This window comes from Anarrhichthys ocellatus, unplaced genomic scaffold, assembly GCF_004355925.1.
Source record: "Anarrhichthys ocellatus isolate YVR2014 unplaced genomic scaffold, GSC_Weel_1.0 scaffold1, whole genome shotgun sequence".
Taxonomy (NCBI): Eukaryota; Metazoa; Chordata; class Actinopteri; order Perciformes; family Anarhichadidae; genus Anarrhichthys; species Anarrhichthys ocellatus.
This window is the reverse complement of record NW_022280031.1, coordinates 7,914,771-7,941,188: the sequence shown is the minus strand read 5'-3', so window position 1 is coordinate 7,941,188 and position 26,418 is coordinate 7,914,771. Positions and strand designations below refer to the sequence as shown.

At 41.9% G+C, this 26,418-nt stretch overlaps 2 protein-coding genes across 8 annotated transcripts in view; both read right to left on the bottom strand.

Moving 5' to 3' along the window:
- Positions 1-16,346, bottom strand: part of dip2bb (disco-interacting protein 2 homolog Bb) — a 35,486-nt gene extending 19,140 nt beyond the window's left edge. For 2 of the 4 annotated variants that reach the window (XM_031852753.1, XM_031852772.1), the window contains exons 1-3: positions 15,983-16,346; positions 2,181-2,252; positions 1,283-1,435 (exon numbers count right to left, since the gene is read on the bottom strand). In XM_031852753.1, the coding sequence (XP_031708613.1) occupies positions 1,283-1,435; positions 2,181-2,252; positions 15,983-16,067 (310 nt within the window). In that variant the 5' untranslated portion in view covers positions 16,068-16,346. The remainder of the gene's footprint in view (positions 1-1,282; positions 1,436-2,180; positions 2,253-15,982) is intronic. The other 2 variants (XM_031852763.1, XM_031852781.1) reach the window with 1 other exon arrangement.
- A 742-nt stretch (positions 16,347-17,088) lies between these two features.
- Positions 17,089-26,333, bottom strand: atf7b (activating transcription factor 7b). Of its 4 annotated transcripts, none has more exons than XM_031852805.1 (12): positions 26,042-26,333; positions 24,935-24,996; positions 23,992-24,088; positions 23,675-23,802; positions 23,430-23,555; positions 22,862-23,013; positions 21,440-21,533; positions 21,216-21,335; positions 20,862-21,011; positions 19,964-20,152; positions 19,745-19,850; positions 17,089-18,962 (listed from the first exon to the last, which is right to left on the bottom strand). In XM_031852805.1, the coding sequence occupies exons 1-12, from the start codon at positions 26,166-26,168 to the stop codon at positions 18,727-18,729; spliced, it is 1,587 nt and encodes a 528-aa protein (XP_031708665.1). In that variant the 5' UTR covers positions 26,169-26,333; the 3' UTR covers positions 17,089-18,726. The 4 variants fall into 4 exon arrangements, with proteins under 4 accessions (XP_031708665.1, XP_031708673.1, XP_031708684.1 ...); XM_031852813.1 differs by having other exon boundaries at positions 20,862-20,984; positions 26,042-26,332; XM_031852824.1 differs by having other exon boundaries at positions 18,870-18,989; positions 26,042-26,331.
- Positions 26,334-26,418: the final 85 nt, after the last annotated feature.

Genomic DNA, 26,418 nt, shown 5'->3' with positions numbered 1-26,418 from the left:
TTAGCATGCCAAATTGCTTGAGCATAAATACAGCTCAGATTGAAAACATGTTAATCATTACACCTGCTTAACATCAGTATGCTAGCATTGTCATTGTAAGCATGTTAGCATGCTGAGGTTAGCATTTAGCTCCAGTACAGCGCACAGAGCTGCAGGGTCTTTGTGTTGTAGCCTGCTGGTTTATACTAGCTCGGCACAGTTGGTGGTTTCAACTGCCAGCTGACTGTGGCCCAAATCATTCCCTATTGGCAAGCTACTGCACAACTTTCTGTCATTTAATTTTGGTGTCTGAAATACAAATTGCTAGTTTATAAAAGGTACACCAAGCTAAAATTAACAGACCTGCAATAAAAACCTGAAGGTTATGACGTTCAGTTTTGTCAAAACGGTTTTAGAGAGGTGTTTATTCAACTTAATGATCATTTTGGGGAATGTAGTTCGTGGTGCTGTATTGCTGATATGCTGACCGGTGTTTCTATTATTTTGTCCACCCCATTTACATCAATTAGGGTAAGCTAAATAATAGAAATATCACAATGAAATTCATCCCCTTTGATAGAAGAAAAACACAGGTATGCAACTCTACACAGCAGGCAGCTGTGGTTCAGGAGGTAGAGCTGCATTAATTAAGTGTATTTATCATTTAATAAACTTGTGAGTGATGCAGCAAAATGATGATTATTCATGTGGCTGAAATCTCAATTTACTGCTTACCACAGAGCAAACCATTGATTGTATTAGGAGTAGTGAATGAATGAGTGAGGGAAAGATTTTAGACACTTCGCTGGTGATGACAGGTCTTCCTGCTTCCTTTGAAGGCAGCCTAGTGCTTTATCAGAGCACTTTTACTGCACTTGAAACTGTACTAAACAACATAGTACAATGGACAGCCTAAGACAATGCTCTACTCTACTGCTCTGTTTTCCTTTATCCCTGTCAGCAACGTTAGGTTTTCCCCTCCAGATCAGCATCCCCCCTGTTCTCCTCTCACATAGCCAGGCAGTGACATCACAGACTGGGGGTCCTCACTGAGGGGCTTCCCAGCTGCAGGGCTGAACTGCCATATGTCTCACACACACACACACACACCTTTAATTGGTCCCTTTGAAACAGCCCAGTGTCTGAGCTTAAAAACAAGCCAGCTCAACTAGTGAAGCTGATGTGGGCTAATGCGAATGCTGCAAAGTTATAAGAGGAAACTTCTGTGTATGTCCATCACAGGTGTTTTACATTTGGGGAAAAAGTAAAGCTGAACGTAGTTTCTCGATGCTGGAGTTCTGACCTGATCTGTAGCGGTCGTCCCTGGTTCCTCCACTGCGATGTGACTTGCGGGAGCGACGCTCTCTGTGACGGGACGAGCTGGAGGGAGGAGGGCCGTGGTTGGAGGAGGAGCTGGGAGCGGGAGGTTGCCTGTCATTCTGACGGGGTGGCTCAACTGTCAAATAAACACAATAAACATGCATTAGTTAATTGTATTATTAACACATGAGGATCTTGCTTAGTGTCTTGTTTCTGCTAGTGTTAACTCGGGCACTGCCTTAATGGGATAAATCGCCATTTTGATCAACTGTACTTAACTTTAGCCTCTTATAAGCAAATCTATGGATAGTTTTCTCACAGAAAAATTAAGAAGAAAGCTGTGGAATTCCCCAGTCCCTAAAAGAAATGGAATTTTGAGAAATTTGGCACACTTTCTGCAATTTTCTAAAGAACAATACTGCACTTTTACAGGATGTCTGATATGGTGTATGGGAATAGATAAGGCTTTGATTTTAATTATTGTGGAATTTAAGTTGCGCTGTGCTGCACATTTTGTTCTTATGTTAATCTTATTATTATTATCATACCTGGTTAACCAACCACTTGACTCTTCAAATAGAGACAGAGCCTCCAGCAGAGGCAACACATTCTGCATACAGCTAACAATTTATTATCATTTGTGCTGCACGTCAGTGGGATGAGGGGAGATTAGCACAGAGATGGCACCACTAGGAGGCAGCAGTGAGCATTATCAGGTCTGAACGTACAGCACCAGTGCCATTAATAGTAGAGAAACAGCCATTTACATAACATCTACTGCAATCTACATCTAAATTACATTTCCCTCAATTATTCTGCAATGCAATATTTTATATAGTTATGCTAACCCAGGAAAAAAAGAAGAGTTGATGGGTTTTTACCTGGAGTATGGATGAAGTAGGGAGCCAGGAGTTTGATCTTTTTCTTCTCATATCCCTTCTGTGTAATATCACCTGTAAAAGATCACAGAGAAGACGAGTGACTTCTAGATGGTCATGATGAGGCAAAGGCAAACTTTTATTTGATAGGATTAGAATGAACATGAGCTCACTTGTATTGTCAGTAGCGCTAACATTCAGTTGCAGTCTATTTCCATTCTGCATTACATAACAGTATATAGTAACATGCTTGATAAAATGCATATTTTTAAGAATAAAAAGATCTATCTAAAAAATAACAAATCCTTTGGTTAGGGCAATAGTTTATTGATAACTCTCCCGGACTGAGCCATGTTCTCTGATGTGTTTGAATGCGGTCTATCACCACATCTCCAAACACAACAATGCTGATAGAGCAACAGGGAGGAGAGAAACAGGTAAAATAAAAACACAACATTGTAAAGGAGAAGATGGAAACACAGATGGATGCACACAGTTGTTGCAGTAATCTCCAGAGATGGCTGAGGGCGTCAAAGCTGTGGCTCTCTTCCAGCCTCAAGTATGACACGAAGAGAAAAGCAAAACAAAACAGGACTAAATTTGGAAACGTACAGAAGCGTGGGTGGGCAAGAGATGGGATGATTCAGAGATGCAGAGAGAAAACAGAAAGGCTTGAAATCTGAGGGCATGAAATGTGGGAGACACACAGAGATAAAACGATGAGAGCACAGAGGAGGAAGTGACAGAGGGGAGTCATGGTGCATCCGAAGGATGGAAGAGGAGGGGTCAAAAGAGCCAAACGCCCCTCCTGTCCCACCTGCAGACATCCCATCTGCATCTTCCTCCACCCCACCAGACACAACACAGGCCGACTGAGCTTCTCCGCGGGCCCTGAAGCGATGCACTGAGCCACTCTGTGGGCAAAGCCATCAGCTTTTCAGACACAAACTAAAAATCCATCTGAAGAGCCTGCACTCACTTCTCTAATAGCCGTGTTGAGCAGCAATGATTCATTCAGTATGTCCGCACCGGCCGCTCTCATACCTCGTCATCATGAAGACACATAGCAGTGACTTACAGAATGAATAAGAAAAACTAAATAAGCCTGCCACTGTCTGTGTAAAAACCCTGGGTTGCTTTCACTCTCTGTTGTATTTGCAGTTGATCCCATTCTGTGACCAGCAGTGACTCTTCTGTAGTTGTATCATCTCCTGGAAATCTGAGAGGTAATCCCCGATTAGAAAATGAGGCTGCCGAGACGCACAGTGACGAAAGGTTGAATGCCGCTGATGTCGACTCTTTGGACAGCAGAAATTAGATGAGGATGTCTTGGCCCACTGACACAGGTGAACAACTGCCAAGCACACAACTACATACAGGACAGACATGGGGCTGGGAGTTATAGTTGAATCCCGTCGTGATATTAATAAGAATATATCACAATATAAAGGACAATTCTGCGTTCAACAACTTGGGTTTTATTTTTGTAGTTTTGGCCAGAAAACACGAGCCGTCACACAATCAGACAATTTAACAGTTTAGACACGAATGAACTCTCAATTTCAATGTTTAAACCAATATTGATGAGAACTCCTTAAAGTGCTACAATTCCACAACAACTGGACACACTCCAGTTAGCTACTGAGCAGCTACTATATGGACCTTGTGATGAGATTATTGTGTTGCCTGCTGTTTCCAAGGTCAAGAATGGACTTCCATTCTCAACAGTTTAGCCAGATTATATAAATTTGGAGAGAAAAGCAAATCTGAACATGCACACTATGGCTGCAAAAGTGCATATCTCACTGTACAATACACGGCAACTTTGAAGCTGCAATGCTGTGTTCCCGGATCGCAGCAATTAAGTTGATGAGTTCAATTTTATGTTGCGAGTAGACCCAAATTGCAATAAACCAGATCGATCCTGTATTATGAACATGTATATTCAGTTCATCACAAGAAGGTGGACATACATCATCAAATAATATAAACAAATAAAATCATAAATAAAATCAGATATTCATCAAACAAAAAACATTTTTTTGGAATCTTCACTTTTGGAAAACACAAATAGGAAAATAACACATGATTGTATAATCTTGATGAATCTCCAGACAAAATCCAGATCCAACATTTAAACACCAAACCATAACACATTTACATCTGTCATAGTTCTTCAGCACAGTCGACAGCGCAGCAATATTTCAGCAAACTGCACTGAAACATCTACTCAGTTAAACCAACTCACTGCTGACAAACTGCAGACAAGCTGACACAAAATGAGAGTGCTCATGTTTGGGGGATATCGCCTGAGAGTCCACTCCAACTAAAAGATCTACTCTGGGACATTTTTTTTTTCACAAAAAAAAAAAGGACGTAAAGCAAACACTTTCATAAGTAATGCATGAATGGTACAGTTGGCCTCTCTCAGTCACGTGATGTATTTTTAGCTCATGTGAACAGGCAGTTTCTCTGCAGTGAGATGCACACAGAGAGAAGGGGGGGGGTGCGGGGCGAGGCTGTCATGGCATTAAATGAATCTCGAAGTAATCACTCTTCCATCTGGATGATTTTAAATTCATCTGTTTTTTTTATGGTTGCATCATCAGATCCAGGCTCCAGCAGCAGCAGATGACTTTGATTGTAATGCTACACTTTCGGTAACCAGTGTATAGCATTACAGCCACAGCACCGCAGAAGTCTTTTTCTGTGTACTAGATATTAAGCTATCAGCACAAAATCTGGTGAATCTGTGCTAATGCTAATGATCTGGCAATAGCAATGTGCTTTCCTAAGCTGTGACATCAGTGTGTGGATGAAGCATTGAGTTGTTTAATTTAGGGGCTGGCTAGCTAGCCAGCTTGCTAATTCAACCATAATTCCATGCTACAGTTGCAAAACAGAAAAAGCACCTCATGAACTGCTGCGCTTGGTCTACGTTACTTTGACATGTTATTGTTTTTAACAGGGAATCAAAATGTGGCAAATATGGCAAGTGGAATATCAGAATAATGAGAGAAGCCTTTATGATATCCGTTTTTTAGTACTATATCTTATACATGAAAAGTGCTTTACAAATAAAACATGTCTTTTGCAGTAACTTATTTATATGATTACAAACTGTTCCTCTCTGCTCACAATTGACACTCAAATAAACGTCAAAGAGATTTGCTTAAAAGGCAAAGCATGGCTCAGCTGAGGTGATGAGGGCCTCACTCGTTCCTCACAGTGATCCTGTCATGTCTGTCCTGATGGTGGAGGTCACAATCAAAAATCATTTCAGTGACGAATGTGACAGTCAGGCTCTGCGTGAAGCTGCCACAGCTCTCCTCTTTCGTCTCATTTTGACGAAAGCATTGGTGAAGGAGTCTCCTTCACCTCGGAGCGTATGTTGTATTTCCCTACAATGTGTAGAGAGAAACATCAAAGCTGTGTCTTCTCCCAGTCCTGTACACTCTCACACTCGCGAGCCTCGGATTATTTGAATTGCAGCGAGACTTCTCTCTCCTTCTAACCCACAGGCACTCCGTCTGAATAGTAATTAGCTACCGACCTCTATTCTCTCTCCTGTTTTTTCCTTCTCCCTCATCACATCTCACTCAGTTGCTTTCTCAGGATAACAGTTGAAACACGTGTCGACACCTGCTCGCTGAAAATGATCAGACGCGTTAAAATAGTTCAGGGAAGCTAGGGACTTCCAGTTGTTATCTCAAGAAAAAAAAAAAACACAATTTCAACAAGGTTCGAAGATAAGACGCCACACAACACGGCTTTAGGCTCCAAATCAGATCTTACAAAAGTAATAAGTTAGTTAAAGAGGTTAAGATCCAGAGCAAATAATGACATAAGGAATGCCTCTGTGTGGTACAGTGACATCTCTGAATTTGTGTATATGAGTTCAAGTGTGTTATTTTCATGCAGCCTTAAGAGCTGGTACATTTTATCTGTCGAACAAACACCCTACTGAGTCCTCCCAGCTGCCCCCTCCTACCAGGAGGCCAAGCATCTCCCTCAGCCAAAGATCACCCGCTCACTGTGTCCACACCACAAACCCTCCTCGGTCACAGCTACAAGACAACACACACCTGAACATGTTTGACATGGTTTCTTGTTGAACTTAGACAAACTAATGCTGTATGAGTAATTATGCATTCTCTCTCTCTCTCTCTCTCTCTCTCTAAGATGTCATGCTCTACAGTTTTCCATCTGTCCTCTGACAGAGTTTTCCTGCTGAGCCGGCAAAACCAAAATCTAGCTATACAGTATATATATTTTTAGAAGCTATAAGAGAGTCGACCACCGTATATCAAACTGTACTCACAATTGAAGTCGTTGTGTAGCATATAGTCAAAGTGAAAGGTGGTTTGACTACTTTGGGATCAGTTCTAATCATTTGCATGTGGGTGTGTATGCATGTGTAAACCTGCTGTCTGTTAACGGGCCAAAGAAATCGGTGGAGGAACCAACGGTTCAAAGTACATGTCGATACGAGAACACGCAGATGAATGTGTCAGTGACTTTTAGGGTGATGGCGTTGACCATATTTATAACTTATGGAATCTTTATTAACCTTAGCATCCATGTTTTAATCTCAACTCTGCTTATGTCACACTTTGGTTCCAGCGCTTCATTCAAGATATAATGCGTGTGGATGAACAGAGAAGTTCCATCCGGCCCCTCCCACCTGCAGTGGCAAAGGTTATTTTTCATATATAGGGGTGGCCAGATAATAATAATAATTATAATAACTTCATTTATATAGCGCAAAGTGCTTTGACAGACAAAGCAGCAAAAGCAAGACAATAACAAGAACAGAAAGCTCAGTGAGACAGCCGATACGATAAAAATAAACTAATAAAACAGAAACGAGTGATAAAATAAAAGTGATTTAAAAGAGAAGAGAAGATGGGGCCACTGAAAATCTGGGGAGGCACACCAACACCAAAGCCATAAAGGAATTTCAGGAATATTACGCTATCGTAGTATGTTAGTGATATTATGTCAATATGAGAGTAAAGGATCCATTATTGGTTTCTTATTTGACAGTTGATATCCCTCCTTATCTAATGTGCATAAACTAATATCAGCACAGTTAACATTTTGAGTTCCACAACAATCATGTTTTAATATGTTATATCTGAATGTGTATGTGTTAGGCCAATCATTGTTCTTCAAATAAGCTAGTTGTCATTTTCCTTAAAAAGACCAAGCTACAGCTTTAATTTGAAGGAGTACATTGATTGTGAGGAATAAAACATTTACTGGGAACCATTAGTGAGTTACTGTTAATACCGTTTATACTGATGATACTATCCAGCATTCCTATCCACCTCTTATTGTCCATTATATTTATTATGTATATTACCACTCGACATTATGTATAATACTGCATTTTGCACTTCTGCTTCGGTGCTGGACTGCATTTCTTTGTCCAAGTACCTGCACTCTGTGCAGTGATAATAAAGTTGAATCTCATCTAATGTAATCTAACTATTCTTTCATAAGTTCATCAGGAGAAGACATACATATATTTTGACTCACATAATAAAACTGGTATGACAGGAACTGGTGAGTGAAAGAAGTGCTTTAAAAAAAAAGCCTAAAGCCCTATTACACACACACACATTTTTTCTGCTGGTCTCAAGTGATTCTCTTTCTCTGGAGTAGCAGGCAGGGTGCGGCCAACTCAGGTAACAGAGTGATTCATGTTTCTCTCAACACATCACACACACACACACACACACACACACACACACACACACACACACACACACACACACACACACACACACACACACACACACACACACACACACACACACACACGTAATAACAGGGGTTAAAAAGCAGCAAAGCAAAGTAGTGCAGTGCGTTCACTGAAAAGAAGGAGTGACTCAGACAGTGCCTCCATTCCACCTACTGCTATCAAATATTTATTCTCTTTTGTTGCGCAGCAGACAAAATGAAAGAGGGCGTGGCTGACACACCTGGCACACTTCACACACACTTCAACACTTCGTGGCAAAGCTGTGACAAACGCAACATAACACCTACAACGACATATTCTCCTGTGGGATTTACACACTGGTATGAAACACTGTGAGTCGGCCGTGGCAATTATGTAAAGCAAGAGATATGGATGTCTGTGAAGCAGAGGAACATTCCGTGTATTGTTTGTGTTTTTCTATGACCATCGAGACTTTATTGTTTGTCGCTGGAGGTCATCTGGTGAGCAGATGCTGCAGTCAAGTCAAGTCAAGTCTATTTGTACAGCCCACTTCCACACAATGTCTCAGTGTTACAGACCGACAATAGCACCGGTTCCTGCCCAACCCCTCTATAAAGACAATGCACAAAACAACTTAAAAAAACACCACAGCACATCATTAAAAAATGTTAGAAACATCAGGAGAGGAAATTTAAAAAGGAATCCCTCCTCCTCAAAAAACTGTGGGAATGAACCGCACCAGGATGCAGAATGCAATGTAACACTAGTCAGTTATAATCCAACAAGAGGTTTATAAAACAGTAATTCCAATACAGTGCAAAAAATAATTCCAGTGTAAGTCAAAATACTTGATTATGATATCAGTTCTTGTTCCAGGTCTGAGGTGTCAGTGGGTCTGTGGTTGGGGCATCGTCAAAACTGAAGTGGTCCACCTCATCAACTCATTAAATCATAGAACATCCAAGTTTATCACCAGGACGGATTCCATCAGTAGCTTTTATTATGATTAGTTCAATGAATTACCACCTGATCTGAGATATCAAGAAAATACAACATGGTCACATATTTTCTGACTTTATGGGTTGATGAGGATCGCCTGAACGCCTTGACTCGCATGCTTTATGCTTTCTGGGATACCGACAGCTACAAACGATAAACACGTTGTATTTCCCTCCAAATTCAGGAAAGAAACACATTTCTCCACCACATTTGAAGCAGCCTTAGGAATAGCACATCTTGTCGATGAGTTATGACGGAGTTTCCTCTGCAATGGTTTTAACAGCTTAGCAGAGCATTCAATTGTGTTACTGTATGTGCCTCTCCGACATATGGCCGTTGTAATCTGGAAAGGCTTTATGGAGAATTAAAGTGTGTGTGTGTGTGTGTGTGTGTGTGTGTGTAAGCGGCGTTGGGGGCAGGGCGTGGGGTCCACGTGGTGCTACATGAGGGCACATGAGAGGCAAGTCCATGGTGACGAAACAGGCCCGCACCATTTAATGAGCGAGGTCACCCAAAATGAATTAGGAAGCAACTAATGAAAGAGATTAAATACATTTACAGAAGGAAGCTGTTCGTCAGTCAATTTACAGATAATTAATTAACAACAAATTAGGGCTGTGCGATAATTCAATATGATAATTCATCGTCTTTCAATGGAATCATACCACCGTGATAATAAATCATAAAATACTCACTTTTTATTTGTGTTTTGTATACAAGAGTATACAAAACCATATGGTTATTTCATATAGAATATTTATTTATTGAATTACTGGAAAACATGCTATATGGTGATATATAATTATTGCCCAGCCCTACAACAAATCATTGAAGTCATTCATCACGTAAAAGTGCAAAACTTTAAGTGGTTTCAGCTTCTCATTCAGTCCTTTTCTTATTGTTAGCTAAATATATACAGTATTTGGGTTTTGGACTGTTGGTAAGATAAAACAAGCAATATGCACTGAAAGAATAATCAAATCAGAAAATAGTGGAAGATGTCCCTCAAACCTTTCCAGAGCAAAACACAACGTCTTCAAAAGTATAGTTTTGTTGATGATTCAATTCACAACTATATAGAAGAAAGCAAACAAATCTAAAGTTCGAGAAGCTGGAACCAGATCATTTTTATTTGATAAAAGGTTTGGCGATTGCTGATTTATTTTTGGTCATTTGACTAATTGTTTCAGACAGATTAAATGACTTATACGAAATATAACGCACTGACAACTGAAATAATCATTACTTGCGATCCTTGTTCATTTACACAACTGCATTAAATGGCAGCAGACTCACTGGTGGGCAGAGCCTGAAGCACGCGTTTCAGGCAGTCTGACTGCAGCTACTTCCACTTGCCATATTTTAATAATTCAGTGAACAGCACAGTGACCTTACCACACTACTCACTCTTCCCCATCCACCACTGTCATTTCTTTGTGTTTCTTTTAGCTAGAAGCTGTAGAAAACAAATAGATCAGAGGAGTCGATTCAAATTGCCAACCTGCAGTTCCCTGTGCACTTGAAAGTGAGGTGGTTCAGCTCCCAAGCTGACAGTGCGTGTCTGTGCGGAGGTGTGCGCTCAAGTGTCATCTAAATTATTCAGTCTTTTTTTGTACACAATACTTCAATGCATCCTCAGTGTTTGTGTGTGTGTGGGTCTGTGTGCACAGTGAAATTAGACACACGGGGTGTTATATAATACTCGTAATTGATTTCCAAAAACATGAGATAAAAAATGGGAATCCTGCTGTTGTGTTTCTGTGTGACACGGGTAGCAGAAGTGTCCATGTCTTTGTGGGATAAAGTCAAGTCTGTGGCCTGGAGCGCTGGCTGGAGATCAGAGTACATCTCCTCTGCAACAAGTTAAAGAGCTTTTAAATAGATGGGCTAAATCAGCTTCCTTCCTGTCCCCGTCAATGCTGTGTGCACACACATGCGGGAATAACTGCCTGCGTAAGCTTGGAGACACATATATGTGCAAACACAAACACACACACACACACACACACGCACACAAATACACACACACACACAGTTTTCCAGCCCATCAGCCCTAAAGGAGACATTTGGTGATATTTTACATTTTTCACATTGTCAACAAACCCCATGAAAAGATCCAAACCAGCAATGAACTGATCTAACAAGTCTTGTCTGTGTCCATAGCCCGATATATCTTATTCCTCTGTGCCATAGACCTCCACTGTTTTCCAAAAAGTTTTAAAAAACGCATCAGTGGGCCACATTGTTTACTGTTGTTTAATATTCCCTTGTTATGATGGACAGTAGTTTATTTCCCACTACGGCTGCTACCAGAAAATTGTTAGGTATTTGTGATAATAAAATGAACACAAAAATATATCAAACTGGTTTCCGGATTTTTGTTGCTTAACTTATCGTTTCAGCTCTTGATACCACACTCTAGTCTATGATCCCACTTCATCCAGCTCTTCAGAAATACCAAACTGTATATCAATCCCCAGCAGAAAATCCCCAACAAATGCATATATCTATCTATATGTATCTATATCTATATAGAGATCGATCGATCGATCGATAGATAGATAGATAGATAGATAGATAGATAGATAGATAGATAGATAGATAGATAGATAGATAGATAGATAGATAGATACGTATATAAGTTGGTGAACCATTGTGAGAAATCAAACAAATAGGTGCCACAGACGAGGCTGTGAAGCTGACATATATTGAAAGATGGACAAATGCATTGAAGATCTTGTTCTTTTTATGGAATTGTTGTCAGTCAGTAAGTAAAGTATTGAATAACGGCAGGCTGACAGATAGAGCGAAGGCAGTGGTGGTGTCAGGGTGGGTGGGAGAGAGAGAGAGAGATCCCCAGCAGCAGTACTGGCCCAGTGTGCCTCACAGGCTAAATGAGCCAGGCATGTTGCCCCCTGATGCTCTGTGACCTAGATTGAGAGATGCAGGCAGGATCTCTCTCTCTCTCTCTCTCTCTCTCTCTCTCTCTCTCTCTGTGTGTGTGTGTGTGTGTGTGGAACAGGCTGCCGAGATGAAAACCCGCCTCTCCGCAGCAGCATCACAGACAGGCGACGGGATGGATGCTATAGTCACTAGAAAATCCACACATCCACTTATCAGCCTGGACAGAGAACAGAAAATGACTACATGAAGCTGTGCAATCTGTGCAGACCTGTCTGCTTTACTGGACATGCGATACATTTAGGAGTCATTTGTAGGGACTGTGTCGATGGCACGCACCATTAGGAGTAGGGCTGTGCATCGTTTTTAAATGTATCGATACTAGTGCCGATAGGACATCCGAGTTTCAACACCAATACGCTTTAGCCATGCTAGCGGCATGGCTCCAGAGACAGCAATGCCAGCCTTGCTGTCGACTACTATTGGATGGATTTCCATTCCATTTTGGTACAGTCATTCACGTTCCCATCAGAATGAATTGTAGTAACTTTGGTGATCCTCTGGCTTGCTCCCTAGCGCTCACAATTTATTGACATTCCCATCAGCCTCCACTCTACTCTGTGTTTAATGCTATTTAGCAAATGTGAGCGTGCCAACACACTATACTAAGGTAAACATCGTAAACATTTAGACTTTGACATTAAGCTCAAAGCACCAATGTGCCTAAATCCAGCCTCACAGAGCTGCTAGCGTGTCTGTAGACTCTCAGGCTTCAGACCGAAAACCGGTGGTGGAACCGTGTTGTTGGTAGGTTTAGGTTGTTTAAATTAGTGCAGTGGCAACTATTTTATCTTTTGTCACAATGATTGTGAGATAAAAGTAGAAAGTAAAGCATCTACGAAGAATGTGCGTGCATGTATGTGGTCGGTAGCTGCTACCTTATACCTACAAGACGCAGATGGCAGATCTCTCATTTATGTTGAATGCTGTCTAAACACAAGCAGACCTGCCAGAGTAAAATACAGTCTAAAAATGGCAAGATTATGATTCAAATCAGTATCTGACTAAACAATAAGTGAACAAGATTACCCATCTGACCATATTTTTAATGCAGACTTTTGGTACTCGATGCCACACACTGCCTGTTGTCTTCTGTGAGCAGCATCGGTACAAAGCAAATGATCTCTGCTCATGGTCACACACACACACACACACACTCAATATAAATACAGGAGCTGCAGACATTACAATGCCCACACACTCCCAAGCTGTGCATCTTAAACAGTTGTTGTTCAGTGCTCCAAATTCCAGTCCGGTTCAATCACAAAGTCTTTGATCCCCTCAATGGCTTTCTTTGTGTCCTTACAGTGACGGAGGTTAAAGTAGGTGGAGTTTTTCCCTCTCTCTCTCTCTCTCACTCACTCACTCACACTCACTCACACACACACACACATTACTGTGAAAAAAAACTGCTGACGCATACTTTCCTCAGTTTGTTGCTAGGGGAGTCCCATGCATCGGGACAACAATGGGGTGATTGTTGCCATGTAAAAGATATCCATGAGATGGTTTCAGACTCTTTGGAGCGACCAGCTGCTGCTCGGCTCGTTCCGTCAGCGGTGAGCAGACGGCGAACGCACTTTATCAGGCTAGGAGACGCGGGTACAGGAGCGGGGCATCTGGACAGCACCAGGCCTTTTTATTGGCGAAAGAGTCGCTTCTGATCTAAAGTTACAAATGATGGAGCCATCGGAAGAAGGTCGGCCCCTCTGGGTGTGTCACTTCATCACACTCTCACCTAAAACACTGAAGACCGTCACAGGTGGCTCTGACTGTACTCACTGCTCCAGTCAGACCTTCTGACCGGAGCAAAGCAGCAGCTGTCTCAAAGCTGCTACACAGCAGAAACCTTGAAGACTGTAACTAGAAGAGGAGGAACTCAATCCTGAATCTAGTCAATTCTATTACCTTGAGATCTGATGGAGATATGAAAATAATTACAAGGTCACAATTCTCTAATTCCAGCTTTTAAATGTGAATATTTTCTAGTTTCTTGACTCCTTCAAGACAGTAAACCGAATATCTTTGAGTTGTGGACAAAACAAGACATTCGAGGACATTGTCTTGGGCTTACGGAGACACTGATCGACATTTTTCGATCAATTTATAGACCAAACAACTCATCGATTAAATCGAGAAAACAATAATTATATTAATTAATAATAATTACTTCAAGACTTGACTTGATTTGACGAAAGGTTTCTCCTTTACTTTTTTATATGTAAAAATAAGCAGTAGTGTTGAAACTAATCGTCATACATCTTTACAAATCAAGTAATCATCTCTGATCTGTATCCCTGTAAACTCAATATATTTTTGTTTTGGAATGTTAGAGGGACAAGCAATTTGAAGACGACACCTTGTGATGAACATTTTTAACATCTTTAGAAATAATTTACTGATAATGCAAATAGGCAAAAGCCTCAGCTCTAATATCCAGTTAATAACCCATAAGTTCTACAAATTGAATGTAAAAAAAGTTTAAATATTGATAAACAATGATATTAGTTTTCAATATTGTGAACTTACAAGAAGTTTCTATTCCTTTTATTACAAGAGCTTTTGCAATCGTACCCCAGCTCTCAAACAACAATCCACAGCAGGTTAATGAATCCGTTACTAAACCTGGCTAACATCTTTGACACATAATTGAGTAAAGTGCTGTCAGACAAATCTTGTTGCCATCGTACAGAACTGTATCCCAGTACATATTCTTCACTTGATTACATAGTGTTTCCCCAGCATCCACAGCCTCTCAGCCATGTTAAGTCAGTTGAACATAGGGTGAACATCCCCTCCTCCATTATCCAGCCTCATTACTACATAGTTAATTGGTGTCTATTATTAACCAGAACACACGCTGAACTCTACAGTAGCTCAGGTCAAAGCATATCACGGCCCCACTCTGTATAATGAATGGCATGCTGTCTGGGTAAACTGATACCTACGAACAACAAGCAGCTATTAAAGAAATGAGTCTATATACACAAAACACACTAAAGGCCTGAGCTTGGTTGAACTTTAAGATATTAAAAGGGGAACAAGTGACTGGGAAAATCATTGAGATCCACAGCCGGTTGTGCGGAAAGACTGCCAGCTAGTTTGTCAAATCAAATCTTTAAACACATGCCCGGAAAGATTTCTTGCATTTTGATGAATGAGAGAAATTGTTCTGATCTCTGTTACAACTAAAATGAATACAATAAGTTGGAAAAATTGCACATGATGGCTTCCACCTCAGTTCTTCTGAATGGGAAAGGCCAGTTCCAGGTATCTGTGAGTGTCTGGTGGGAGAGGAGACTCAAGCACGCACCCCCCCCCCCCCCCCCCTCCCCCTCCCTTGGCTCTCCATGAGAAACACAACATTACTCATCCACCCCCCAGGACACCTGAGAGCCGCACAGCACCAATCAAGCTGCTGCTCTGTGATTCACAGTGTGAGGAGGAGACTTGCATAACAGCCATATTCCCATTTCCCACAGTCATTCTTATCAAAGAAATAACAATCCTATATCTGCTGCAGCTTCAGAGTTCAGGCTCTGCGTGTTGGAGGGGCCACAGCATCATTTAGTGTCCAAAGTCTGAGGCTGCACACACACACACACACACACACACACACACACACACACACACACACGCACACACAGAGCCTCCGGGAAGACAAACTTGACCCATTTTCCCCGACAGGAGTGTATATGCTTATATAGCTGTGAGGATAAGCAATGTATGACATGTATGTAGGCAGATAATGTGGATCAAAACAAGAACAGAAGGGGGGGGGGGGGGCCTAGAACATGATATATTACTAACACAAACACACATTTGTTCCTATTGTGTTGCAATCTGTGCAAATAAATGACGCTATGTACAATGAAATCAACACGGATAGTTGATGGAGAAATGATAGCTTGAAAAAAAGGAGGTCAGTGTGCTTGTATCGTTTGTTGGAGTCGTGCTCGGATCCACTGCAGCAGCACCGAGTCTCACTCAGCTGACACGGGACGACTGTTTTGTGGCTGAAGCACGTAAACACGCTCAAGATCTACACTTAAACGGCCGTTTGCACGGATTGCTGCGGCAGCTTAAACTAGTAAAGCCGCTGTATGTAAAAGCTCACCTTCGGATAGCTCCAGGTCCAACTCCGCCAGCTGGTCCCTGACCTCTTTAGGCAGAGCCGACAGATCGACGCCGCGGTCGGCCATCGTTGGAAGCAAAGCAGCCTGCGGGACGTTCGTGATATTTCGGATGACGGCAGGTACAGTCCGGCATGAAACTATGTGGAACAACTTATCAGGATGCAGCAGTGGTGGTGTTTACTCCATCTTCGCGACTCCCCGTCACCGCCATGACTGTGGGAGATGGGAACAACTCGCCAGAGGAGTCTGTCAGTCACGTGACCCGGGCCGGAGAAAGCAGACTCTCTGCTCCCTCTGCTGTTGTGTTAACTTTCTACAGCTGGGAGGAGAAGCTGCGTTCCTCCGGATGAGACTCACCTGCCACCCTCCGCTCAGGTGGGAGCTAGCCCCAGTTTATGCCTCTCATTAATAACCCTTACACCGGAGTCACACCGCTAACGGCTCATCCGATTTCCCGAAAAATGTCCACAAACCTCTGTCGTGGATGTCATTTTCATCATCTGGATGAGCAATATTCAGTTGGACAAAAAAAAGATAAAAATACTAGATTTTTTAACATACATATTAATAATGTAATATGTCCTATGTTCAAAATAAACCTCTCACAGCAGGACAGGCACAGGTGTTACTAATAACACTAATGGTGGCTCTGTTCTGTTAAATTGTCCCAGTAATAGTGACCGTGAGCCAGCATTAAAAATAATAAGCAGGTAAATGGAATTCATTTTATTATTTACACCAGCCAAAATGTTTGTTTTCTGTGAAAGAGGCCTATGGTGCAGCAGACTTAACATTTTTTTTGGACCAGATGGTTATAAAAGTCTATGGCCTAAAAATGACACAATGCTAGCGGTGAGAATGAATCAGAACAGTTAGGTTGTTGACATAAAACCAAAACAATGAGATGGAAGAAACACTCCACAGAGCAATTTTCACATTACGCCTTTTGTCATAACAGTGTAGATACAAGTCTAATTGATCAAATGAATTGCGGTCCCATTAAACGGATCCATAGCTCTGTGACTTGAGTGTAATGCTGATAAGTGAGAGGCACAAAGTGGGGATAGGTGGAAACATGCTGATGAGGTTTTTTTTTCATTAATTTATTTCATTATTTGCCCGAGACAACTTATTCATTAGTTGAGACTATACACAAGTATTTTTTTCCATCTTGAAGCCTGAGGATATGACAAACTCTCTCCATACAGATATCAGAGACATTTTATTATGTGCTTCAACCTGCATTAACACATAAAAGACATCTATGCTCTTTAACAAAAATAAAAGGTACATTCTAATCACATGATGGAAAAAAAAAAGCCTGACATGCCCTCAGAGAAAGATAAGCATCTGTCGAAACAATGACGTTATTAAAAAAAAACAAAAAAAAAAACATACACACAGAGTGTGAGGGGAAATAAACCATGATAGTCTTGGAAGTACACGGCGGTATAAAATTTGCATTTCAAAACTTGAATTTCAAAAGAAGCACCTTGCACAACTATTTGGGTATACTTCATGATACAAGACAGCTTTTCAAATGTTGGAAAGCACCTTCTCTACTGATGTGCACTAATCCCATTCATTCACCTCATAACTTTAGCTTTCAACTGAAATAGACGGCTGGGCGTCACATGACAAATAAACGCAAGAACATTGATAATCAATAGAAAAATATATTGCACAACTATTTCCTCAACTGAAATGCCGGGGTAAGTGATTTAAAATCTAATGTTTCTGATTATCATTTGAAGGCCTTCTAAAGCTAACCATTTCAAGAGTGTCACATTAGGACTGAGGATGGAATCCTTAAAAAACAAGGAACATTTTTGCATCAGTAATTTCATGTTTTAAAACAGAAGAAAAGCAGATCTATAAACAGTGACAGTATGACGAAGCACAAACAAACAGTGGTATCCTTCAGCCTCGAGTAATCCATGCAGTCAATAGGGTTCGATACATACACGACTAATGTAATGACATCCATTCCAAATGGGTTAAAATTGGTGGTTAAAAAGTCAGGCACACACTCACGGGGGAAAATTGTGTACACATCGATGATTTGGTTTGACAAAACCGTCGTGTGTATTTCAGTAGAATCAACTCAAAAGTGAAACACACACAGAAAACTAAAAGGACAGGTTGAAAAGTAAACATAAGAAAAACTTTCCAGGCTGCCATTTACTGAAATCAGCCAGCCAATCTCTCACCGTACTTTCACTGCTTCTGCAAACATTATGTCGACGACCAGAATCAGGCATAAAAAAAATCTTTTTCATACAAATGAAAAATACAAGTACAATCGTCAGCCTGGAAAGCAAACGACCTCATCACAGCCAGCGTGTGGGACTGACGTTGCAAGTGAAATGAAAATAAACCGATGAACTTGACATTAAAAGTCATAATTTTCATCCCAATCTAAAACTTTTTTTTTCCAAATGGCACGACTGAACAAGAAATGACCCCAAACCCTGCAGAGCGAGTGTCCGACGTGTTTTCATATTTACAGACAAAAAGTGGCGAAGCGTCTCTGAACAGCTGGGACCGGAGCGTAGACGGAGGCACGGCGCCGTGTCTTTGTGTGACTACCACTGGCTGTGAGGGGATGACAGCATCCGAGTCTGGGGTGGGGTTTGAGGGCGGGTCCCTCTTTTCAAAACGCTTCGCACCGGTCCGGCCTTTCAAAAGGCCACTTGAGTTCATACTGGCTACCTGCGTCAGCACATCATCTGGGGGCTGACTGTGACTGCGTCGCCATTACAACCCCTCCTGGCTGGCCCGATCCCATGCCTGCCAAAACCGACATGGCCACCGCCTCTGCGGCGCGGACGCTCAGCCCGTTAATGGTGGCCCCCGGACTGCAGGCCGAGGCGGGCGGTGACGGCCCGTGCTGTATAACGGCCGCCGGGGAGCCTATGGGTTCACTGGAAGTATCTCTGGAGGTTTCCTCTCCTCCTGCAGCTAGAGACGGAGAAAGAAACATTCACCCTTAAGAGAGGTGAGCGAGTAAAGAGAATACATTAGATGGATGAGATGATAGATGGGTTCTGACAGAAGAAGTGATACAGTGCAGCAGGCTCGTTGGTCAGTAGAGATGTTGGAATACCTTTTTTCCCTTTCTGCTACCGATTCCGATATCTGGATTTGTGTATCTGCTAATACCGAGTACTGATCCCATAACAGTGTTAAAAGTTGTACACGCACGCGTGTGTGTGTGTGTGTGTGTGTGTGTGTGTGTGTGTGTGTACATTGCTTCCAATGTTGTATGACCAGGTTAAAACCTTTGTAAGACATGAGCAAATACAAACAGAGTGAATGCCGTAGAACTTTCTCTTATTATCTAGTTATTTTCCAGTGTAAAATATTGCCAAATCGCTGACATTTTGCTAGCTCTGGCTAACATTACATTATCCCCTATCACCTGCCTGATTAGTACTGTGCACGTGCAACTCTCAACAGAGATGAGGAAGAAGCGAGATGGCTCACTCGTTAGCTACTCCCATCGTCGATTTCAGAGAGAAGTTTTTTCCGGAGTTAATGATGGAAGTAGCTACAGAGTGAGCCATCTCACTTCTTTCTCATCTCTGTTAAGACTTGTTTAGCCAGTGACACGTGTTGTTGTTCCTGTGCAGCATAAATGAGCTGATATAACGTTGTGATATCGGTGCATAGTCTCGCGTACTCGCAGATACCTGATCCAGCGTTTTTATGCCGTATCGGAGGCATTTCCGCTCAATGGTTACCTAAGAAAGCTGCCTTCTTCTGCATAACAGTGACCGGGCAGTCTTTGTGGGCCAGGAGGAGCTGCTTCAGCTGAGCCACCTCGTTCCTCAGTAGGCTTACTTCACCCTGATGGCAACACAAAGCATACAGAACCCAAATCATATCCCAGCATGACCAATATGTGTGAATTATTAAATTACCGTTACAACCCAGGAGTGAGGGGGAAATGGAACACTCACACTCAGGGACACATTCATGTTGACAAGATCATCCGCCTTCTTCTCCAAAGAGTTAACCCACAGCTTTCGTTTTTGCCTGCAGCGAGAGGCGGCCGCCCGGTTTCTCTCCAGGAAACGCTCCCTCCTCTCGTCAGGGTCCATCTCCGAAGCTCGCCGCCGCCGGCCTCCTGTTGGCTGAGCGGGGGACACCTTGGGAAAGAGGAATACTTTTAGGTTGCATGCATGTCCTCCATTTGGTTCTCTCCGTCTCATCTTGTACTGTGTCTCTTTCTTTCCCAAAGCTGAGCTTCGATTGACGGTTATTTAATTCAACACTTACAGGCTATATTGGGGTGAAAGTGAAACTAACTAGCCGGCAACACTGACCACTGTTTCAGGAAGCGCCACTGCACTGGAGCAATTGTTGAGATGATGTTTGTCTGGGGATGAAGAGCATTGAACTACAAGCAGTCTACCAGTTACACTATCTAGTTATCTGAATCAGGCTTCGCATGGATTCAACTGCCTGTCCGGTCTCCTCAAGTGGTTGACATAATCAACAATCCACTGTCACTGTGTCAAGTAAAGATTTTGTAGTAACAACACGATCATCCACTTCACTTCACTAGCTTAATAGAGCTAACGGAGCTAAACACACAGCAAGACAGAGTTTCTGTTCTGAGGAACATGAAACGTAAACTGCAATTTAAAGAGACAACAAAACAAGTTTGCAGTAACTAAATGTACTGTCTTTAGCTGAGTACAGTTTGGAGGTAAAAGTACTTTGAGTTCAGAGTTTATATTTGACTTCTGTCAGAGATGAAAGTAACCAGATACAGGTATTCCTGTTATGAATTACCCTGCAGAGGTACTTGTACTTTGCTAATGAGAAGTCAAGTGCTAGCATAGTGTGTATTACCTGGGGTTGCGCAGGTGATGGTGCATCAGAGTTTTGAGTGGGTTGTTGGCTCTGTTCGGGTCGCTGGGGCACAGCAGGGATGGATCCGGACCCCCCACCGGCTCCATCTTGTGCTCCTGGGCCCTGATGAGATAGAGCTGCTTTTAGCTGCTACAAAGACACACAAACAACAACACTCTGTCTAAGTAATTTACCTTCAAGGTCACCAAAAGAACTGTTAAAACAGTGACACAAGTTTCATCACATTATACAGCACACTTTGACTATAGAAGCTATTTTACAAATGCATAAATAAATCTTTATAGAAATAAACCCTAACCCTCAAAATGATGCCAGTTTGACTGATCACCTTACCATCTTGGTCTCAGAGTGCAGACTGTACCCAGACGGGGAGGACGACCCACTGCTGGCTCCGCCCACTGGAGGTCCTGGAATCCCAGGGATGTTGGGCACCGAGTTCGCTGGCCTCGCAAGCTCCACATTACAACAAACACACGAGAGAGAGAGAAACAGATGGAATATGGTAAGTTCAAAGAAAAATAACAAAAGTTTTTTTTCATGTTTTGAAAATGACTTACAGATATAACTGAGGTCATCTGCACAGGACTGGGCAGGAGGGGGACGGTCTGCCCATTAGGAAGCCTCACCAGTGGATAAGCGCTTGTTGGGGAGCTGTTGACAAAAATCAGATACTTGTAAATGGCTGATCCTCCATTCTGTGCCCGTTGACAACATACAGATTGAGAACCAGGTTGAAAAAATATTTTATTTTGCCAGCCGACACTCTCTCTAAGTGTTAACTGTACCTAGCCTCTCAAGTCCCAATGAAACGGCGGTTGGAGAATATGTGGGCGAGGTATCGTCTTCAGAAGGATTTGCTTTGATCTCTTAAAAGTAGACATAATTTAGGGAGTATCTGTAGAATCACAGCAATATGGAGCTGTAGAGGACTGTTAGCGTCCACACACACCTACTTCACCTGCGTTGTTAGATCAGGAAGCAGAAGACGGTGGAGAAATAAATAAATAAATAAATAAGACTTCAAACAGAAAATCAATATTGAGAAAGAGAAAATCAAAACATGTCAAAACTAGAATAACTGCCTGGCATCATGTTATCCAATTAGAAATGTGTGTGAAATTTTCATAAGTAGCATATCAATGTTTTGGACAAAAACGTGTTTGACCTTTAACCACCAAATTCGGATCAGTTCATGCTTGAGTCTAAGTGGACGTTTGTGCCAAATTTAAAGAAATTCCCTCCAAGCGATCCTGAGATATGATGTTCACAAGAATGGGACAGACAGTTGGATGGACAGACGTATGAACAACTCGAAAACATAATGCAAAAACAGAATAAAAAAACAACCTGAAAATGTATTAAAAACAACCAACGGCCAATACAGTGAGTATACATGTAACACAACATGTAAGCTCACAAAATATTAGATTGTATTGAGGTGCTAAAGCCAGCGCAAGTTTCTCGTTTTCATCATGATAATGTGATAATTTACCTTTAAACACCATTCATTTTTTACCAAATAGAGAACTAACGCATCATACCGTAACTCGGTGCAACCGGCATCAACATTAGCCGATAAGTTGTCATTTAGCCGAGCAAGACCGTGCTACCCACCGTCTGCATAGTCACGTTACTAGCTCTCCTCCTGCCGATTTCAACATGGAGTTGTTTTGTTGATAAATTAACACCGATTTAAAAGAAAAAAATATTTGCACTGTTGATTAACAGCACCGCAAACATTGTCTTGATGCAAGGAATTTAAATTTCAAGCAATTGTTATTTGTCTTTCTCGAGAAATTGTTTCAGCCCTATTCGACATAAGACAATAATAATTCTTACAGAAGACTGAACTTATTCAGAGCTACATTTGCGCACCAAGTTAATATTGACAGACTCCAAAAGACGGACATTTTCCCAGAATATGAAAAACAGCCCCAGACCTCAAGAAATGCAAACAACAGGAGCACACTCTCGTTTACCTGAGCTGTCTGTTGGAGGGCGGCGTTTGCGTGATGACAGATGTTGGCGATGGCAGAGTTGGGTGAAGTGCTTCATTGCTCAGGTGAAGAGAACCTGGGCGCACAATGGTTGGAGTAGGGGCAGAGCTTACCACAGGCTGCGTGTGAATCTCCTGTTGACAAATCAAACAATGATAATAAAATATATTCTCCATTCATAAATGTGTTTTGTCTGCATGAACAGGAAACCAATCATTGATGTTCAAGCGGAAAGTATTTAAGGTCGAATCCGTCTGCGCTCTTTTCCAGACTCTTCCGAATAGAAGTGCCCAATCAGTCGTTATCAAAAAGTTTATGAATGACGTGAATGCTAGCAGTAGCTGAATGAACATTGAAAACAGTTTAAATGTACATTCATTTTATTATATTTTCCCCGATCTACCTTGCCATCAGATAGCCCTTTCTGTCAGGGAACAAAGGCCTTTATATTGCTCTCTTCAAAGTCAACATACTCAACTGACAAAATTGCTGGTCTGTTGCTGCATGGAGCAGTTAGCTAGTTATTGTGTGACTGTTTGGATCCTCTCACCCTCGAGTCTCTGCTGTTGTCTGACATGCTGGAAGAGGAATCTGGACTTCCGGGAGAGGAAGAATCCACTTGCAAAGGACCCTCATCTTCAACTTTGACTTCAGACGGTGTTTGTAAAGGTGCAGCCTGAGCAGAGAGCAGAAGATGAACATACCTTTTAAAATGGTGATATCACTTTTATCTAATAACCTGAGAAACCAGCAGTGTGCCATTTATTCAATGTGTTCATTCATCCCTTTACTCACCGGGTGTTTCGTCCTCTGGTCGTCCTCGTGTGCTTTGGTAAACTCATGTTCAAAGGAGCCGGCGAGCTCATTGAATAACCCAACCTCTTCACAGTTCTTCAGGAAACGTGTGGGTGTGGGTGTCTGGTCTGCAAAAACACCCAACAAAACCCAAAACATGTAGTATGTTAGTCGAGAGGGTAACGGGACAGAAGTATCTCTTTCCCAACAGACATCCCAGTAGTATATCAATACAGGTGTTCAGAGCATTGACAATTTGATACATCTTTAGCTCAGCTTCATTTAACAGATACTAATGTAAATGGTAATGCCATTACCTGCAATGATAACAGAGTCCGTTCTGGCAGGACCAAATTTTAACGTCATTTCATGCTTGTGCTTGTGGACCGACAGGTGGTCTTCATTTGTGAATCGCTGCAAAACATAACACAGCATATAAGAAAGAATATAAGGTGTAGCATCAGTGCGTCTACTGCACTGCCAGCAAATTACAAAGAATTAAAATAAAAAGCAATTATAGATGTGAGATAAACAATAACACAGATGGTCCACTATGAGGTAGGGCTTGATAATTATCTACTCTTTTTGGCATTTGTACAGTACCTTCAAGGTGGAGTCTGTGATTCTGGAGAAAGATTGCTGGTATTTGAAAATCAAATATGTGATATTTGAAATCAACACCAAAACAAATACACCTCTCCTGACAGTGCTGCTTCAGAATGTTAGCATGTGCCAGATTTACCATCCCTCTTGCTCCCACTGCCTTTCTCTTTATACATCCATGGCCTGTCTCCTGTACTCTCTGGAATAGTGTTGTGTGGTTCGGTCCGAGACACTTCGTTTGTTTCCCCATTTACAGTAGGCTGTGTATGAACACAGGATTTTTTTTTTTCCAGCACGCCCACACACACAGAACAGACAGCTAGCAGACCATGGATATACACTGAATTTGACAAAAAGTGTATTGGATTAGAATTGCAGAATCCACCTTTAAGATAAGATAAGACAATCCTTTATTAGTTTACAGGATTACAGCAGCCTAGTGGATAGTGCAAACAAGAGACATAGTAAAAAAAAAAAAAAAAAAAAAAAAACAAGATCAAAACAAGCTAAATTGCAGTGAGCTCATGTAATAATAAGAAAGAGGTGAAGATTTGTTTCAGATTGCTGGGCTGGATGATCAGAGGTGTCAAATGTAAAGAGAGTGAAAGAGGGTGTTATAGAGATGTGCATATGAATTAAAGCATTCTCCAATCATACCTGCCCACATCCAGGGGCAGTGCATACAAAGGGTCGATCATCCCCCATCTCAGACAAATGTTCTGCAAAATAGAGCAAAAAAAAACAGCAATTTGTTAACGGCTGTATTAGAGGCAAGCAAACGGCTGATTCTCAAGTACCTTAGACACAATATATTACTGGTATTGGCTGAATGCTTCTAATAGTGTAACTGTTTATTTAATATTTATTTATTTATGTATTTAATACTGGCTTGAGACCATGGACGATCATAACCCAGAAGCAACTGGCTGACCATAAATACTCAAACATCACTGTTTATTTGTGTATGACAGCATGTGTTTTACCTTGACAATGTATCAACCTCCAGCATCAGCCAATGGTACTATAACTACCATGCACCTACTAATAATAAATACAATCAGTTTAGCGCCATTAATTGCATGTGCGCACCTGTCACCAATAATGTAACGTTTGAAAAAACCTCCTGGTGACAACTGGTTAGGAGGTAAACAGGCCAAGTCTGTTGGCTTGTGTGGAACATTTGCTTCGGTCAATCGGAGACTAGCGTTTGACGGGAACGATGAGGCAGCAGAGTCGAGCTACCATGTAACCTAGCTGGCTATCACTCGAGGTCGTTCGGCTATGTTCCTCGTTACTGTGGACAGGTTAAACCAATGTGTCAATTATTAGGCTATCTCTGATTTCATCAGAGATGGGCCTTAAAACTAGCATAACCTAATATCTAACCACACCAACATGTTGTGTTTCCGAAACCTGACAGCCGTGTCATTACACCGGACCTGGAAGCTAACATTATGAAAACTAACAACAGATAACAAGGACAACCGGATACGCCTCACAAAGCTAACATTGTAGCGCAGCTACCAGTCACAACACCGCTAGCTAAGCTAATGCTAACTGCTAATCGAAGCTTCGCTTAGCTTAGCGTTACCTTTAGTGTGGACCGCCAAGTTAGTGGGGTTAGCTAAACGTTAGCACGCTAATGCTAAAGAAAGCTAACATACGATCGCATTAAAACATCACATTTCATAGACATTGACTGGATTTACTTCCCAAAACATCACATTTTTTACGTTAGATGCTCCTAAATGTGAGTGAACTCACCCGACGTGATAGCCTCTGGACTCCCCCCTCCCTGCTCCGGGTAGTGCTGCTGTACCGATGGCTGGCCGTTGTTGACACTGACACTTCCATTAGCAACACCGCGAGAGCTGGAATACGGTCTTAACATTACGCAACAAGGTTTGACGTCGGAGGGGGACGTGAACGTGATGCCGGTAAACTTTACTGAATCTTCACACGTCCTCCGTTAACATATCAATACAATGGTATTCCTCTCCGGTATGTTGCTGACACGCGTAATCTCCTGAGCAAGCCAAATGTGCATACAACGGTTACATAATGTTGACTTCCGGGTGGTTAACAAATCCGTTCTAGTGTGGCAGGACTTTGGTATTTCTCATGTATGTCGCTGTCCTTCT

What these genes read in the sequence shown, in the direction of transcription:
- atf7b (XM_031852805.1), bottom strand. Translation starts at nt 26,168, where the DNA reads ATGTTAAGACCGTATTCCAGCTCTCGCGGTGTTGCTAATGGAAGTGTC. An exon ending in ACCAGAGGACGAAACACCCG is followed by an intron (nt 23,556 to 23,674) that starts GTGAGTAAAGGG and finishes CTCTCTGCTCAG; the next exon opens with GCTGCACCTTTACAAACACC. An exon ending in CCCTCCAACAGACAGCTCAG is followed by an intron (nt 21,534 to 22,861) that starts GTAAACGAGAGT and finishes TTTTGTCAACAG; the next exon opens with CTCCCCAACAAGCGCTTATC.